At 39.3% G+C, this 18,720-nt stretch overlaps 1 protein-coding gene across 3 annotated transcripts in view; it reads left to right on the top strand.

Annotated features, from left to right (window-relative positions):
- ccdc138 (coiled-coil domain containing 138) overlaps positions 1-18,720 on the top strand; it is a 41,072-nt gene that overhangs the window by 5,379 nt on the left and 16,973 nt on the right. The window contains exons 1-9 of one of the 3 annotated variants that reach the window (XM_087268527.1): positions 10,218-10,357; positions 11,368-11,413; positions 11,490-11,574; positions 11,652-11,731; positions 13,561-13,715; positions 13,855-14,013; positions 14,416-14,535; positions 17,911-17,988; positions 18,528-18,626. In XM_087268527.1, coding sequence (XP_087124653.1) covers positions 10,274-10,357; positions 11,368-11,413; positions 11,490-11,574; positions 11,652-11,731; positions 13,561-13,715; positions 13,855-14,013; positions 14,416-14,535; positions 17,911-17,988; positions 18,528-18,626 — 906 coding nt within the window. In that variant the 5' untranslated portion in view covers positions 10,218-10,273. Of the gene's footprint in view, positions 1-10,217; positions 10,358-11,325; positions 11,414-11,489; positions 11,575-11,651; positions 11,732-13,560; positions 13,716-13,854; positions 14,014-14,415; positions 14,536-17,910; positions 17,989-18,527; positions 18,627-18,720 lie in introns of those variants that run through there. The other 2 variants (XM_087268528.1, XM_087268529.1) reach the window with 2 other exon arrangements.

Genomic DNA, 18,720 nt, shown 5'->3' with positions numbered 1-18,720 from the left:
AATTTCACTGGGCCCACCAAAATAAATAAATAAATAAAAAATAGCTAATTCTTACCCACATATTTTAAATAATGTGTCAAAAATAGTGTCTGTGAATAATGTGCAGGTATTTTACTGCAAAACAAAAGGTGGCTGACTTCAAAGTGACAGAAAACTATGTAAAACATCACCTCATTTTTTTTGCCGTGTTGAACCCATGTCAATACGTTAGACACGTTAGAGACAGACGTTTTCTTTTAGCCTCATAATTTGATGTTGTTGTCATCATGTTGCCGTCTCTTCACTGTATTGGTTTTTACCAGGTTGTGGAAAAAATAACATGCTCACATCATCCAATCAGATAAGAGGAACCAAAAAGCAATATGACGTTTACGACTTCACAGAAAAGGCAGCATTCAAAGACTTAAAAGCACAAATTGTTTCTCGATTCTAAAACTGTATTTGCAAGCAATTGACAAATAGTCACAGGCAAATTAAAGTTTTGTAACAAGGCAGCACTGGCCTGATTGGGCCAGTAAGGTGTAACAGAAATTAGCTCATTTTATGAATATTAATAATCTACAATAATGGTTTATTCTTAATTATTAATATTCCGGCTTAAGCTTCAGTCAATTTGGTCAAACAAACATATGATTGTATATGATCCTGCCCGCTCGACCGAGCGGACTCTCAGATTATGAATATTAATTATCAACAATTAGAAATTATTATTAATCATTAATATTCCGGATCAATTTATTGTTAATTTGACTAAACAAACACAAGCAGAGCCGCCGCTCTTCCGAGCGGCCACGGCAATGGTCTATTCATTTAGAAAAAGGGAATTTAATTGCTACTTCTTGCGCAGTAGATTAATCATTCAAAAGTTTTAAACAACTTATAATAGCTAGGCAGGGGAATCTGTATTTCAGGGACATTTTCTCGTGAGGCAAACAATACAATTCATTTGATTATAATGGGATTTATTGACTAGTCAGACAGATAACGAACAAACACACAAATGTACATTAAACACAGAACAAAGATAAACCACGTGGAGATATCGGGTCTATAGAACGTGTAACAACAAAGAGAAATAGTAAAGTGAGGAAATAGAGATTTCAGATAAAAGAGTGACAAAACTTTCAGTTCCACACGCACCATTAAGGACCACCAAGATTATAAAAACAAAAACACCTTTTTTTGATAAAAGGGGCACAGCTTAATCGCATAACTAAAAATAGCTGGACATAATGTCTGGGGTCTGTCTTTTTATGCTTCCGTCCTGATGAAACTCCTTTGATGTCCTTCTTGATGCGTTGAGTTTGTAATACAGTTCTGAGGAACGCGATCGCAAACTTTAAACTGAGTTTACTTTGCCGGAAAATAAAGAAAAGCGTGGCGGGAAAAGTCCATGCGGCTTAGAAGACCGCGTGGCCCTCAAAGGGGCCACGTTTTTATGGGTTCTTTGTTCGGACGTTCTCTGCGGATGTTTGTGGAGAAGTCTAGTTATACCTGCGGGTCACGTGACAACCCCTTCAGCATTCTGACCAATGATTTCAGGACAAAGTTTGCGCGCGAACCTTCCTTTGTCTCGAGGCTGCTCGTATGCAAATTTGAGTGTCCGCCCAAAGCATGCGGACAGGCATTTAATACAGGGGATTAAAGAATAAAGCAATGCGAGTTATGATCTTGCTCTATGCATCATGTGTTGTAAAATGTCAGCAGAAACCCATCGGTACCAAACATGGGGGGTTTAAAAGTGCATCAACATGATTTTTCACATCCTCACATTATTTATGCTTTAAAAAGGCCTAAAAGGAACAGGCATACAGGTTATAAGAGAGGTTACACAGGTAAGAAAAGTCAGAAATGAGATACAAAGTTTACAAAACATAACACTTTAGTTTTGTGCTGGTTCAGGATTTGATGAGTTCATTTCTGTCGGAACAGCCTCGTGGGTGTGTGTGTGTGTGTGTGTGTGTGTGTATTTGGGCAGGAATGTCTTTGAAGTTCCAGGCTTATCTCTCCAGTCTCTCTAGATTACTTAAGCTGTCACGAAAATCCAGACTTCTTGGAGCCAGGAGTCGTAAAACCCATGCGAAATACTAAGTAATTTATCTGTGGGCTGTACGCTACAAAGGATTCTCTCTACTGTCCCGAACATCTCTCATGCAGTCCTTATTGTTGAGCCCCCATATATAATACATAAAATATGTATTTCACAAAAGCCTGTTTTAGCCTAAAATTTGACAAAAAATAAAGCTAAATATCTGAAAAATTTATATTCCAAATTTAAAGTTGATATCTCAGAAAAAGCTAGCTTTTATTAGCTCTACTGTTGCTTAAAATACTACATTTTGTACAGTCATTATGGTGGACTTGAACAGACTTTCAATATGTCCTGTTTGTGAATTCACAGTAAAATGATGACATCAGAATACAACTATTCAGAATTATAAAGCTGAATTATTATGTTTAAGACATGTGCTTGTCGTTTGTCATTGTCAGCATTATCCATATGTTTTCACTGGTAAAATCAGACATTTGTCATTATCAGACTCCTTGTATTTATTTTCATGATCAACACTCTGCGTTAGCTATGAAAGAAAAACCATATCAAATGCTTGTCGTAATCATAACTGTAAAATGCAATATGATCATTTAAATGTGCGCTCAGGTTTCATTATTACTTCCTAGTGTGGCTCATGGCTGCCGTCACTGTGAGAAAACACACACAAATGCAAATCATTCATTCAGGTCTGCTCTCAAACAATCGCTCTGTGAAACAAACGGAACGTTATTTACAACTTCATTACCTGTTATTCACAGCATATGCAGCTTCTGTTCACTAAAGCAGGTGTCATGAGTGCACGCGGTTTCTTGGAAATAAAGAAACAGCTGGCGGTCAGCTCATGTGTGATTTTGCGGCCGTGAATACATTATTACATGAAGACGGAAATGACATTTGTGGGTGAATTATACCTTGTAAATACAGTATGTGACACTTTTAACGCAGTGTGAAGCTGTCAGTGTTGCTGTGAAGACTTGTGCGGCCGCCTTCACGCTTCTCTCCTGACCTTGAAAATATAATTGGCTGAACCATAGAAAAGCAGAATCAAGAGACATAGCCATAGGCACTCTATTGCTAAGACAGAGACGCATCCTGGTGATGTGGAGCTGACCAGCAAATCGCAGCACATTATGTTAGCTGACCAATCAGAGCCTCTTGAGGGTGGGTCTTCAGAGGAACTAGGAAATATGACAATGGTTTTCATGTTAGCAGGTAGCTGTATATAATCAAAGTAGGACATATGAAAAATAATGCCATTTTCTACAAATGAAACATGAGCACACTGCTTTCCATAAACACAACCAAGCCTTAAAAATACACTCTGGGCCACCTCTAAGATTTGGTATGGCCGCACTACCAGACATGACCACCAGAGTTCACCACATTCCGTTTACATTAGTAGGACAACAAAGGCGCCCCCTATGTTTTAAGGAATATAAACTATTTATTTATTATTTTGACAATATTTGTATAGAAGATATGAAATTCTAAAGAAGTATGGGCAGTTTGGTGGTGTTTGAGTTTAATTTAGCCTTGAAAACTCTTACATGTGGATTGCTATAGCAAAGTAATGCTTTACCACTCTGAGTATCCTTGTTACAACATTATAAATAACTTGCTCAGTAATTTAAGAAATAAATCAGTCACCAGATATGGAAACTAGACATTTCAAGCTTTCAAAATGATATATAGTTTGTCATGATTGTTTTGTGTTTAGACTGCAATACAAGGGTTTAAAAACGTAACACAGAAAGATCCCACTGCAGTGATTCTCTTTCCAAAGGTTTTTAATTCATCATGATTAGATTAGGATTTAATTGCAATATAGTGAAGTAAACTCAGCTCAGCTGTTTTTTGAGTCTCAAGCATCAACGACGCAGCTAAATTAATAATAAATTACAATTTCTATACATTTTAACTTTCAAAATGTAACTTGTTTTCAATAAATTTTTTAGTGTGAGCAGCTCTTAAGATGCCTCTAAAAGCAGTCCAGGGTCTCGAATTTATGTCTAAAAAAGATTTTAGGCCTTAAAACGTCTTCAATTTTCTGAAATATTGACTTGTAGGTCATATAAAATAAAGTTATAATAAAATATGTGTATGTATGGAGCTATGGTGTGCTTGATTTGAGAACACATGTAAAATATAGGTAATAAGAATTATTTTGGCAACACGGTGGCTCAGTGGTGTTGCACTGTGTCCTCACAGCAAGAACGTCTGGTTTGAGTTTCGGCTGGCTCAGTTGGTGTTTCTGTGTGGAGTTTGCATGTTCTCCCTGTGTTGGCGTGGGTTTCCTCCGGGTGCTCTGGTTTCCCCCACAGTCCAAACACATGCGCTATAGGGGAATTGGATGTAGTGTATGAGTGTGTGTGTGTGTGAATGAGTGTGTGTGGGTCTTTCCCAGTATTGGGTTGCACCTGGAATAGCATCCTCTGTGTAAAACATATGCTGGAATAGTTGGTGGTTCATTCCACTGTGGCAACCTCCGAAATAGAAACCAAGCCAAAGAAAAATGAATGAGTGAAGAATTATTTTGAAGGGGACAGTAAAAATGGTAGCGTTTAGCCTTGTATAAGTCAGAATTTCATTCATAATGGTCTTAAAAAGGTCTTAAAAAGTCCTAAACTTGGCTTGGTGAAATCTGCAGAAACCCTGGAGTATAAAAGGACATTAACAGATGTTTTATGTTGGATATTTCGTTTAGCTCCATGAGAACAGAACATAACAATAAGTGCAGATGTTGCGAGCGGTGTGTGTACGCTGTCAATCTGAGTGTGTTTTCCACAGACGCCGCTGCTGTGAGCATCTGAAGGGCTTTTAGGAGGCCAGCTCCTCTCATTTGACCTGAAATGAATAAACACATGATCACGCAGACATAACCACAAAACATCTGCGTCGCTTAATGTCACCAAATCCCAGCCGGACGCTCAAACGCTTCACGTCATGATATTGATCGAGGATGAAGCGGTAGAGGCGTATTATTACTGTCAGAGGAGCTGACGCTACAGATGGCCTGACGTTCAGGAGTGCTTTTATGGTCAAAGCCACGCTAATTCTCCTGCATGTGATTTCATTTGTAATGATAAGAAAGGACCACATAGAGCTCAGCAGACTTCTGGTTTAACAATAACACACAAAACAACTTTAAAAAGCAAATAAACTCTGACATTTTCTTTTTAATGGGTTATTAACTGTCTTTGGTCACACTTTACAGTAAGGGTTTATTAGTTAATGTATTTATAATGAACAATACTTCTACATCATTTATTACTCATAGTTCAACATTTACTAATGCATTATTCTTTTATTCATTCATTTTCTTTTCGGCTCAGTCCCAGCGGAATGAACCGCCAACTTATCCAGCATATGTTTTACACAGCGGATGCCCTTTCAGTTGCAACCCATCTCAAATCAAATGACATCACTTTTATCGCCACATCATCAACATCACGTGTGCTATGATGAGTGAAAAGCTTAGGTGCTGGCTCCAGACAGTACAGAATACAGACAGTGCAAATACTGCAAAGCACAACAACATACTCAAAACAGGACAATGTAGAATTGGCAGTGTTGACAGCGATATGTACAGTGAGTCGGTGTACACAAAGTTGAAACATCCATACACTCTCATTCACACTCATACACTACAGACAATTTAGCCTACCCAATTCACCTGTACTGCATGTGTTTGGACTGGGGGAAACCGGAGCACCCAATAAATGTATAGATCATTATATTATATGATATATGTATTTCACAAAAGCATGTTTTAGCCTAAAAATTGACAGAAAATCAAAGCTAAAAATTTTTACCAAATTATATTACAAATTTAAAGTTGCTTTCAGTAGCATTTAGTCAACCCAGGCTCATTGTGGAAACGTAGTCCCGCGGACGTTTCTAGAGACCGTGGAATACGTCCCGGCGGGTACGTACGGCTGCAGTTTTTGTTTTTGCGAATCCGCGAGAGGCCGCTGTTGTACGCTTTTTCGCATCTCAAACGCCTCTCGTGAGTGCAGTTCGCGCCCGCGCTGTTCTCGCGTGAACCCACCAGAGGCCGCTGTCCAACTAACCAGATGATTGACTGCGCGACCGGCCAATCGGCCGACCCGCCCTCCTCCTTCCCTGAACCCAACCAATTTTACCAATCGACCCGCCCGCCCGCTCGCTTCCCTAAACCCGAGCAACAGTTTACAAAAGCCGTCCAAAAAAGAAAAGCCCTGATTTTTTATTCTACCGTGTTTTCGGATTTCACCGCCTTCTCACCCTGTTACGAAACTCGTTCACTTAATTTTGGGGATTCTGTTTTTGTCTAACCTGATTGCTGGAACTGCTCTTCCCCGCACTCGAAATCGATCGCCGTGGTCAACTCCTCTCTGCATCTCGAGCCTGCCGACGTTCACGGTGAGCTGAGTGGACAAACGGGTTGCAGTGGGAAAGCCCTCCACAAGGAGGTAAGGCAAGCGCGACAGGGAACAGCGTCACACCGCCCCGCAGCGTTCGCTTGAAAAAAATTAATGCAGCCGTACGTACCTCCCGGGACGTATTCAGCTGTCTCCAGAAACGTCAGCGGGACTACGTTTTCAGAATGAGCTTGGGTTGCATAGTACCAGATAGTACAAGATATGACCACCAGGTGACATTCAGCTTACATTGTGAACATACAAGGGCGCCCCCTATGTTTTGAGGAATACACGCTGTATTTTTTCATACTTTTGACAATATTTGTAATATAGACATGAAATTGTAGGGAAGTATGGGCAGTTTGGTGGTGTTTAAGGTGAATTTAGCCTCTTTAAAAAACATTTATTTTTTGGATTGCTGTAGTAAAGTAATGCGTCAAGCGCGAGTGATTTACATGTTAAGTCAATGCAAACGCGAGAAAATAGACATCCTGGAGCGCGACTGACGAGAATTGCGTGCTGTGCATGGCGCGAATTGAGCGCTTTGCGAGTTTCCGCGTCTGTTCTGAAGTGAATTTGACACGCGAATGAAGTGGGGTTTGACACGCGAATGAAGCGAGTAACCTCAAATGTTCATGCGACTATTTACGCGCGAATAGCGCGATTTATCCGCGTGTTCCGCGTCTGGTGTGAACACAGCATGAGTATCCTTGTTGCAAATTAATAAATAACTGTTGCTCAATAATATAATAAATAAATCAGTCACCAGATATGGAAGAGAACATGCAAACTCCACACAGAAACACCAACTGACCCAGTCGAGACTCGAACCAGTGACCTTCTTGCTGTGAGGCGATTGTGCTACCCACTGCGCCACCGTGCTGCCCACATTTAAATATTTAAATGAAATGTGAAATTAAAGTCGTGAAGTGTAATAATATAGTTTATTTTTCTAATAATAATAGACACTTGTGTGAAGCAGAAATAAATATATCTCGAGGAGGGAGCACGGAAGCTCATGAGTGTTTTCATGGTTTAAGCCGCGCTGTTCTCCTGCTGAAATGCCTGTGATTTGGGTTGTGAGGATGGGCTGCAGGAGCACACAGAGAGAGTTCAGCAGAGTTCTCGTTTAGCACTTATTCCCAAACACACACTGATTAGTCTACCGGAAGCCGGTTTGTGTCAGAGAGAAGTTTCCTGCATTGTTAGCAGGTGTCGGCTCCTGAGCAGAAATGAGAAGGAACAATCAGCTGTGTGAAAGCCTCCTCAGGTGTAACAATGTCAGGCGGTTCTGGAGGACAGGTGATGATTGGCTGATAATGACCCAGTCAGACGGAGACCACTGGGTCACTGGAGTTGCTCTCCTGTACAGTTTTACACCTCTTCATCTTGTTCTCTCAAATGCACGTCATTGATTACGTCACTCCACTGTCCACTACTGGCCGAGCATCTGAATGGGTTTGAATGGCGTGCCCTAAACTCTTGAGCACTTGGGAACTACACTGTTGTGATGTCACAACCGCATTGCATTCTGGGATTTATAGTTGCTGGAGTGGAGATATAAAGCTTACATTACATATAGTCATTTAGCAGACGCTTTTATCCAGAGCAACTTACAAATGAGGACACAACTATAAGAGCAACAATGAATAAGGGCTGTTGGCAAGTTTCAGGTGTGTAAAGAAAGTGTAAAAAGCAAAACATTAGTAATTTTATTATTTTTTGTAATACAGCGGTAGAACCAGAGAGGCAATTGCAGATTAGGATTCGCTCCCTTATTCAAATCAAAGATATGTCCATGTATGCTTCCCTTATTCACTTGATGTGGGATGCTTTAACATGGCATTGGGTGAAGGGGATGTGCATGTCTAATCGTGGAGTGGAACACAGCCTGAATGTCTCAATCCATACCTCCTGGAGCTCTGCTCGAACCTTTTGAGGGCTGAAAAGTGACACGCCCCTTTTTTAATCAAATCATCATTCATTCATTATTCATTCATTATCCTTCAGCTTAGTCTCTTTATACATCAGGGATTGCCACAGCAGAATGAACCACCAACTATTCCAGCATGTTTTACACAGCGAATGTACTTCCAGCCACAACCCATCACTGAGAAACACCTGTACACACTCATTCACTCACACACACTCGTACACTACAGGCAATTTAGTTCATCAGTTCCCCTATAGTGCATGTGTTTGGACTGTGGGGGAAACCGGAGCACCCGGAGGAAACCCACGCCAACACGGGGAGAACATGCAAACTCCACACAGAAAAACCAACTGACCCAGCCGAGACTCAAACCAGAGACCTTCTTGCTGTGAGGCGACAGTGCTAACCACTGAGCCACCGTGACACTCTATTTCCTTTGTAGTTCTCAAACCACAGTGTGTTATTAATAAATGTTATTATCTTCTGACACCCTTCAATCTTCTCACATCGTTACTGTGTCCCTTTCTTTGAATGTTGTTTTAACCCAATGTTTTGGTCAATGGAAAACCCAAGCCCAGATAATTTTTTCAGTTTGGTTTTTCAAGGTTTTTCAAAGGTCAGGTTTTTTTGCAGCTGGAAGGGCATCCGCTGTGTAAAACATATGCTGGAATAGTTGGCAGTTCATTCCGCTGTGGCGACCCTAGATGAATAAGAGACCAAGCCGAAGGAAAATTAATGAATGAAAGCAGATAATGTGTATGAATCAGTCTTATTAGACTTGTTTTGTTGTAATTTTTGTCAGGTAAAGCAGACAGCTGTATTCCATGTCTTTAATGAATAAGGGTTTTCCATGTTAAAGTGACGAGTCCATCTGTTGGAAACCCCCGATACTACAGCAGCTCTAGTGAAGCAGCTGTTTTAAATTGACTTTACCATTGACTTTAACCTGCATTAAAGGTGTAATTTGATCATTACTCAGACCGTGTGCATGAAAACATAATGAAACAATCTTTTACTTATTGTTTTTCCTGACAGGAACATCGTTAAATCGGTTGCATGTGGCAATACGTTTATCATCAGAAAAAAAAATAAATAAATGTGTCATTACTTAGTCCTAACTTTGATTTAAAATAAAATATTGAACATTTTAAATTATTGTCAGAACAAAACAACAAACAGGGCCATGATTTAGACATATATATATATATTAAGCAACATGAATTAATGTTGACTTTTAGCAGAATATGAAAAAATAATCTTCAGAAAATACATTTTGTGGATATATAAGGTTAAGTAAGTCATTTGATAATGATATTGTTTGTTTAATACATCAAGGTTTAGTTTCATTCATATATATATATATATATATATATATATATATATATATATATATATATATATATATATATATATATATATATATGTATTATGTATATACGTGTATTTTTTAAGGGGTTCTCACCTTTATTCGATAGGACAGTAGAGAGAATTGACAGGAAAGTATGGGGAGCAGGAATCGAACTCGGGTCGCTATGAATAATACCTTTTTTAAATATTGTCAGCATTTTTGTGCATAAAAATAAAATAATTGGCATATTTTTTGACAAATATGTTCATTTTTAGACAACACAAACAAGTAACTCGTGTAAAATAATAAATATACAATGTAATACTAATAATAACGTTTATTGTTATCATTATTATTATTATTATTATTATTATAAATATTATATACATTTATCCAGAAAAGCCACCACAAGGCATTGCACTTCTGTAAAACTACTGCAGAAAAACGCTCCAGCTGACTTTTATTTTGACGCTCGCTCGTAGTGCTGTAACTTCCTGCGGCTTCAGCGAATGTTTACAGTTCAGCGGCGGCGGTTTTAAATGAAGATGAGCAGCAAATCTGATTCAGACCTCGATGAGAGAATCGAAATATTAAAGCAAAAGTATCTGCAAAGGAAGAGCGAGGTGAGGTTTATTAAAACACGCGAGTTTAAGCTCTGAGCTGCCGGGTGTTGATGATGTTTATCAGAGGTAACGTTACATGAACTGACAGGAGCTTTGACTTTCGCAGTCCACAGATTAGCCTTTCATTCTTATTAAATCATCATTTTCCTCACAAAACAGCGTGTTACAGGGTTATTTATTTTGTTGTTATGGAGACAAGTGTAATACCTCTTTATATTCTTTACCCTTTGCTAATTTTAATTACTTTCTAAAAAACTAATGGCTGACATATATATTCTTTATGTTTTACAGAAAACAGAGACTTTAATATTACAATAGTTTAGTTAAAATTACATAGTGTTAATAGAGTGTGACACTAGTTTATGTCATGTATTATTTAGAACAATCATCATTTCCTGACATAATAAAAGTCTTCAATTATTCCTGTTTGACCAAAACCCTCATTAATGGTCATCTAAAATCTTTATTTTATTGCCACAATCCTTCATAACACTAGATTTTACACTGCTGACTAGAAGATTTACATATGACATCACATTTCGTATCATCACATATTCCGTGTGGCAATTGCAGCTCAAAACAAGAGCTTTACTTTATTAGTTTAAGTAGATTTCTGTTGCATTTATTTCAGCATTTACTTACAGACATGCAGCTCTTTTTACATTAGACATACAAAACAATTGAACCTAATAATCCAGAAAGAGTAGAAGAAGACACACAAATAAAAGTAAACATATTTAAATAAGTAAATGACCTACAGATATCATAAAATAACTTCTGCAAGTAGTCAAAGTAAATCTGAGTGTCTTATTTTTACAGTGATTTATCTGTTACGCTGAATGATGATGAACATTATTCCATGCATAATAATTACATTTTAGTATTATTTATTATATTTAGCACAATTAAAATATAAAGAAGACACTTGCATGTAATTTACGTTCTGTATGCTGTATGTATGATTTCAGTGTTTTCTGTGCATTTGATGTTTGTGTTATGGTGGTATGCAGTTTGCAGATGTGTGTGCGCTGTCATCAGCTGATGAAGGAGCTGCAGGTCAGTAGCGCTGTTGATTATATTTCTGATGATAATGATGATGAGGATGAGGAGGATGATGATGTTTGATCTGCAGTGACGAGTCAGACACTCAGACAGAGGACAGATCATCAAACAGCGCTCCGGCAGGTCTACAGGACTCTCTATGAGCATCCTCAGAGGTCAGAGTTCTGCTGTAGTTCCTCTATAGTTAGTGTTATTGTGGTGATTTTACAGCTGTCTGCTTGCATTCCTGTAGACCCGACAGCGCTGAAGACCAGAGAACTGATGAAGAAGAGGATTTTCCAGAGCAAACCAACATATTCTGCACAGAGACAGGTTCAGTTCACTTCAGTTCACACATGCTGCACAGAATCAGGTTCACGTTAGGTGAGTTCGACATGAAGCACGGCTGCAGCCGGTGATCAATGAGATTAGCCGGGTGCGGAGTGGAAAATGGAGCCGTCAAGCCGCAAACTTCAGGGCTCTCATGACCGATCACATTGTGTGATCATTTATTTATTTGTTTATTTATTGCAATAACAACAAAAGATTTACAGCACAAATAAAACAGAATACAGTCTCTACAAACTATAGTTCATTTCTAAACAATAAGGGAATTATTAATTAAATTTCAGTAGCCTATATAACAAACACAAAAGAAATAAGGGGAAAACGAGAGAGCACGTAAAAAGGAAATAAATATCCACAAATAGGATTATTTTAAATAATAAAAGCATTTTTAAAAAAGGATTTTAATCTAAAAATATTAAACAAAAAGGCCAAAATAAATGAGCAACACTTTAAGTGGAAGTTTCCCAGAAAGAGCAGGTACATCTGTGTCACTTTTAACATTTCTGCATGAACGGCTTGACAGGAAATACAATATTTTATAATTACATATTTTTATATTTAATAAAATATTTTTTAAACTTAATTTGTTAAGAAATCTTTATAGGAGTGTCAGGATCAGTGATGATAATTATTTTATTACATGTCTGTAAGACTAATTTGAGTTCATATTTAGGTTATTTACTAAAATATATCATTTAAATCGTTCATGGAGCTGAATACAGTAAATCATCTCTATAAATAGGCAGAATAAACCTGTGCAGACAATCTAGCCAGATTACTGAACAAAAGATGCTGCTGCTGTAAAATATGCGATCTCTCTTAATAAGCATGATGTGTTCAGGATACTGAGGGGATCAAAAGTTCATTGTTTGTTTTGTAATTTGTGAGACGGAATCTGTCCAATAATAAGCCTGAAACACATGTGGTTGTTGTCATGCGGTGAACTCGGCCAATCGTGTAATATCAGTGTCGTCATCGCAGCTCCAGCAGTCGCTCTTCAGATGCTGCACCGGCTGAATCAGTCGTCTGATCTCGGAGCGCTGTCGCCGTGCTTTTGATGTCACATGTCACGGTCACGTACAGTCTGCAGACAACATTTATAACCAGCATGCACAGCTTTAAGACAGATTTAAGACAGTTCAGTTCACATACAGTATTTGCACAAAATCAGATTTAGTTCAGTTCACATATTCTGCAGAGAATCCGATTCAGTTTAGTTCAGTTCAGTTCACATATTCTGCAGAGAATCCGATTCAGTTTAGTTCAGTTCAGTTCACATATTCTGCAGAGAATCCGATTCAGTTTAGTTCAGTTCAGTTCACATATTCTGCAGAGAATCCGATTCAGTTTAGTTCAGTTCAGTTCACATATTCTTCAGAGAATCAGGCTTAGTTCAGTTCAGTTCACATATTCTGCACCAAATCAAATTCCCTTTAGTTCAGTTCACATATTCTGCAGAGAATTAGGCTCAGTTCAGGTGACTTCAAATTGTTTTGACATTTTGCACAGAGACAGGTTCAGTTAATTTCAGTTCAGTTCACACATTCTGCGCTGAATCAGATTCAGTTCAGTTGAGTTTGGTTCACATATTCTGCTCAGAATCAGGTTCAGTTCACTTTAGTTCAGTTTGGTTCACATAATCTGCACAGAAACTGGTTCAATTTGGTTAAATTCAATTTGGTTCACACAGAATCAGGTTTGGTTCAGTTGGGTTCACATATTCAGCACAGAGACGGGTCAGATGAACAGATCAATCTCTCTCTGCTGGTGCTCAGAGTGTGTGTTACTGAATCCTGCTGGTGTGTGTGCTTCAGATGTGACTCTACCCTCTGATCTGGGCCGTTCCTGCAGTCCGTCAGGGTTGACCAGCAGGAGGAGGCAGGAGCTGGATCGAGCCCAGAGTGTGTCCAGCGGCGCGGCAGCAGTGCACGTCTATCAGGAGATGCTGAACATTTACGAGAAGCTGCAGGTCAAACACACTCGTACACACACCTGCAGGAGTCTCCACGCTGAGCTGTTCTGTCATGATTACACGTGTGTTTGTTGCTGTGTGTGCTGATGTGTTTCTGTGAGTGTGTGAGATCTATTGTGTGTGTGTGTGTGTGCAGGCGGAGCGGGTCAGTCAGCAGGCGTGGGCAGCAGAGCTGTGTGAGCGCGAGCGTGATCTTCAGCACAGAGAGAACACACTCCTGCAGCAGCAGCACAGCGCACACACACGCAGAGGAGAGGAGGACGAGCTGCTGAGACGCGTACACACACTGCAGCAGGTCCAGCATCACACACACACACACACACACACACACACACACACACACACACACACACACGTGCAGCTACAGCCTGCAGTGTTATTTGTGTAGTGTTATCTTATTGCTAAGATCCAGCAGATGTTTATTTGATGTTCTGTTGTTGCAGTGTTTTCTGTTGAATGAAATGCTGAGTGGTAATAATTAACCACCTGTGCTGACTCCATGATCAGGGTTAGGTTCAGGGTGAACTGCATGTCTTCATACATAAGTAATTACTGTAGTGAGTAGGTGGAACATGTATCTCTGTGGGGACGTGCTGTTGAGACAATATTCTGTCAGCTTGACTAGAACATTACTACCCATAACATCGAGGGAAGGCTCCCAGAAACATACTTTATTTATTTTCTTGTTGACGTACAGCAATATCAGCAGGAGACGAGTGAGTTGGAAGCGGCTCTGAAGCAGAAAACCAAGGAGATCAAGAGGATGAAGGCCAGCTTTCACTCCATGAAGGATCTGAACGACTCCATGAGGAGACAGGTGAGAGATCTGCCATCATCTCACAGGAACACAAATTATTGATAATGGTATAACTTCAGTGTTAGTCCTCTTTTCAACCTGTCACTATGCTGACGCACAGCCGCCTGTAGCTCCACCCTCTTCTGAAAAGAGAACAGTCTTATTAGCATTTAAAGCGACAGTCACCAAAATGCCACAGTTAGATCAAAGCCTGAAAGGGTCAGTTTCAGAGAGCGTGAGAGCATTATCAGTGTGTATTCTCAGCTCAAACTCACAATCGAGAGTCACAGCAGAGACGCATTTGCAGATTGTAAAAGGGGCAGAACAGCTCTCTTTAATGTCTGTAATTGTGTAAAACAGATAATGTAAAGGTTTTTGTTCTCATTAATCGATTGTATTTTCCTTTTTTTGACTCTTGGTGGACCATAAACAGCCTACAGTCAGCAGCTCTTGGTTTATCTGTCTGTGAACAGTTGTGTGTGGTTGTGCTCGCGACATTGAAAAAATCTGACGCTTCAGTATTTTGTTTTTCTGCGATTAAATATTGCGATATGAATACAATTTAACCAGATTTCTTTCTATGGCAAGACTTCCTTATTTTAGGTTGATTGGGATGATTCTTGAGGGGATGGAGTTATTTGCATTTTAAAATAAAGCTAAATTTAAGCATTGATGAATACATCAGAGCAAAGATTAAAGAAATGAAATAAACAGTGTGGCTTAGTTCCTTTAATAATCCAGGGTCGCCACAGCGGAATGAACCCCCAACTTATCCAGCATATCCCAACACTGGGAAACATCCATACACACTCACACACATACATTAAGCACAATTTAGCTTAACAAATTCCCCTATAGTGCATGTGTTTGGACTGTGGGGGAAACCGGAGCACCCGGAGGAAACCCACGCCAACACGGGGAGAACATGCAAACTCCACACAGAAACACCAACTGACCCAGCCGAGACTCAAATTAGAGAACTTCTTGCTGTGAGGCCACAGCGCTGACCACTGAGCCTCCGTGTTGCCATGTTTTATACAATGGAAGTTAATAAAGATCAGTTTAACAATTGATTTATACAAGGATGTAGATTTTCCTTAAACCATATTTTTTGTATGTTTAGTAGAAGAATATCATAGAGGTCTGGAACAACATGAAGGTTTAAAATTACACTAAATAAATACAGTAAATCATTTTCAATTCAATTCAATTCAGCTTTATTTGTATAGCGCTTTTACAATGTAGATTGTGTCAAAGCAGCTTCACATAAATAAATCATGACAGAATTGCAATTTTAATGTTACTAGAAGCATGCATTTGAACATATCTATAAGCGTTTTCCAGCTATACAGTGTTATCACTATATGCAAAAATGCTTTAATGACTTACTCTGTTATACGTTTAAAAGCAAATACAACAATCTGAATATTCTAAAAGTAGAAGCTGGATGAGGCTCATTTTTATTTATTTACAGCCATTCGCCAGCTCTAGCTGCACTTTAAACATACAGAAGAGGAATAATAAAAGCGAGATCAAATAGAGATCAGTGAGATCTCTGATACTGAGCTTTCTTCATCTTCAGACGCTCTCATGCCCTTAAGGACTCTTTTAAAATGCCAGGCTTCAACATTCTGAGATCACTTTAAAATTTACCAGGCCTTAATCATTTAGTTTAGCTTTAAATGCATTTAATCCATCACACAAACCTTTCAATCTCAGTGACAACTCTTGATTACAGTATGCCATATATATATATATATATGAACTTTTGTTCAAGTGTATGAATTATTTTTAATATATGTCTATATATATATATGTATATGTGCATTCCAGTGGTTGAAAAATAAATGTGAAAAGACCATTTATGCTTCAAATGTGATGTGTGTGTGGAATCTAAAAGTAAGCTTCACTGTAAATAATATCCGTAATTTAGCCATTTTCCATATTTACTGACTCATCTTTTTATTTCTTACCAATTATTTATGCTTCTGAATTGCATTATGGGATCTTGATCTTTCTTGTATATCACGCCACAGAAACTTTGTAATAAACTGCAGCACGTTTTCTTTTTGTTTACACATTTAGTCCTCTAAATCAGGGGTCTCAAACTCGCGGCCCGCGGGCCATTTGCGGCCCTCAGTGCAATATTTTGTGGCCCGCGCCGACCGCTGTACTCTGACAGAATCAGCGGAGCGGGGAGAGAAAGCGCTCCCCGCTCCGCTGATTCTATCCGTACACAGCGCACTTGTCACTCAATGCGTGTTGTCGCGCGCGTTCTGATCAGCTGTGTTGTCATGCGCGTACTCAAGAGCGGTGTTATCGCGCGCCTACTGAAGGGCGGGACCGAGGGTGTGCCGCGTCGCGGGGGCACTTTTGATCATTTTGGAAGGGCGCTTTCTATGCAAGACTAAAAAGGGCATGTGCTCTGCACAGGTTGAGCCCTATGTGTGCACGTGCCTGCCCTGCATCTTATATATATTGATATTATAGGTAGATACAGACTGGTACAGACTGATGTGACTGGAGTGGGGTGGGGGTGTTTTATTTATACATACTGTATATACGCCTTTTTTTTAGGTGAGGGAATGGAAGTTGAGTGAGTTCCCCCACTTTTTTCCCTAGGACTTCAATAAGTCAAAGTACAGGTCTAGACTTAATGATGATCATCTTCAAGCCATACTGAGGGTCTCAACTGCTTCCGCTCTAAAGCCAAATGTGGTTCAGATTTGTGAGAAGCGCTGTCAAGTCTCTGGCAGCAAGGAGTAGGCAAAAGATGCCATGTTCAGAAGAACTGTTCATAATCTTCAATGTTCTATTAATGTTCAGGACACTTCATGTTCAGAAGAAATAATTAAAACTGTTAATAATGACATTTGAGGACTTTTTTTTTTGTGAAATCCCTTATGCGGCCCAGCCTCACCCAGACTTTGCCTCCTGCGGCCCCCAGGTAAATTGAGTTTGAGACCCCTGCTCTAGATAATATTTCTTATACACTATATTATTTTAAACTAATAAAATGTCAGTTAAAGTCACTTTGTTAAACTGTAGAAATTGAATAAGCGAATGTAAAATAACACTATAGTCTTCATCATATTAATTACTCTATCAAAACGTTACTCTATAATAAATCTGAAGGCTCTTCTGAATTTCTCAAGCAGTCACAGTCCTTAAAACACATGCAAGTTATATGTTTGTACCGTGTTATGGTTACAACTCCTGCTCAGCTATGAACTCAACTGGATATTGTAGATCCTGCCCTGTGACTATTGTGAATGCTCACGTTACGATACCAAAGCTGAAAGCACATATCCTGCAGCTCTAGCTGTTCTGTATGTAGAGTGTGTGTGTGTGTGTGTGTGTGTGTGTGTGATGATTAACGACAGCTCGTTTGTGCAGCTTCATGAGGTCAGTGAGCAGAACCGCAAGCTGGAGGGCCAATCGCGGAGGGTTCAGGCCCGACTGGAGAACCTGCAGGTCAGACAAATCAATCAATCAATCAATCAATCAATCAATCAATCAATCAATCAATCAATCAATCAATCAGTCAATCAGTCAGTCATAAAATGAATGAATAAATGAATGAATCCAGTGCATTGGGTTACTCTGCTATTAAAGAGGTTTTAGATGGAGTTCTCTTCTGCTAATCAGCATATTGTTTAGATTTATATGATTAAAATACATTAAAACACATGGAATATTGTGTGTGTAAATATGACTAAAAGATACTGTGAAACTGTACAGGTGTTTTAATATTACTGTGTGTGTGTGTGTGTGTGTGTGTGTGTGTGTGTTTATGTGTGCATATACGTGTGAGTTTGTGAATTATGTGTGTGATTGTGCTCCTGCATGTGTGGTTGTGTGTGTCTGTTTGTTTTGATGTGTGGTTGTTTGTGTGTTTGCCTTTGTGTGTGCATGCATGCATGTTTGTTTGTCTGTGATTGTGTGTGCAAATATGCACATGTGTTTGTGTGTTGCATGCCTGTGTGTGTGTGTGTGTATGTGTGTTTGTACAGAGGAAGTACGAGTCCTTCAATACACACAGAGTCAGAGAAACTGTGGCTCCCAAACCCTGCAGAGCAGAAAAACCCCAGTCAGATAAAGCAGCACCTCAGGTGTGTGTGTGTGTGTGTGTGTTGTCCGTTGTCCGCTGTTTGATCACAGGTTGAGGCTCTACTGTTACTGGAAGTATTCATAGTGCAGTCTGTG

The sequence above is a fragment of the Danio rerio genome, chromosome 9 (assembly GCF_052040795.2).
Source record: "Danio rerio strain M-AB ecotype USA chromosome 9, GRCz13ab, whole genome shotgun sequence".
Taxonomy (NCBI): Eukaryota; Metazoa; Chordata; class Actinopteri; order Cypriniformes; family Danionidae; genus Danio; species Danio rerio.
Note: the sequence above shows the minus strand (reverse complement) of the source record. Positions and strands in the feature narration are given on the sequence as shown.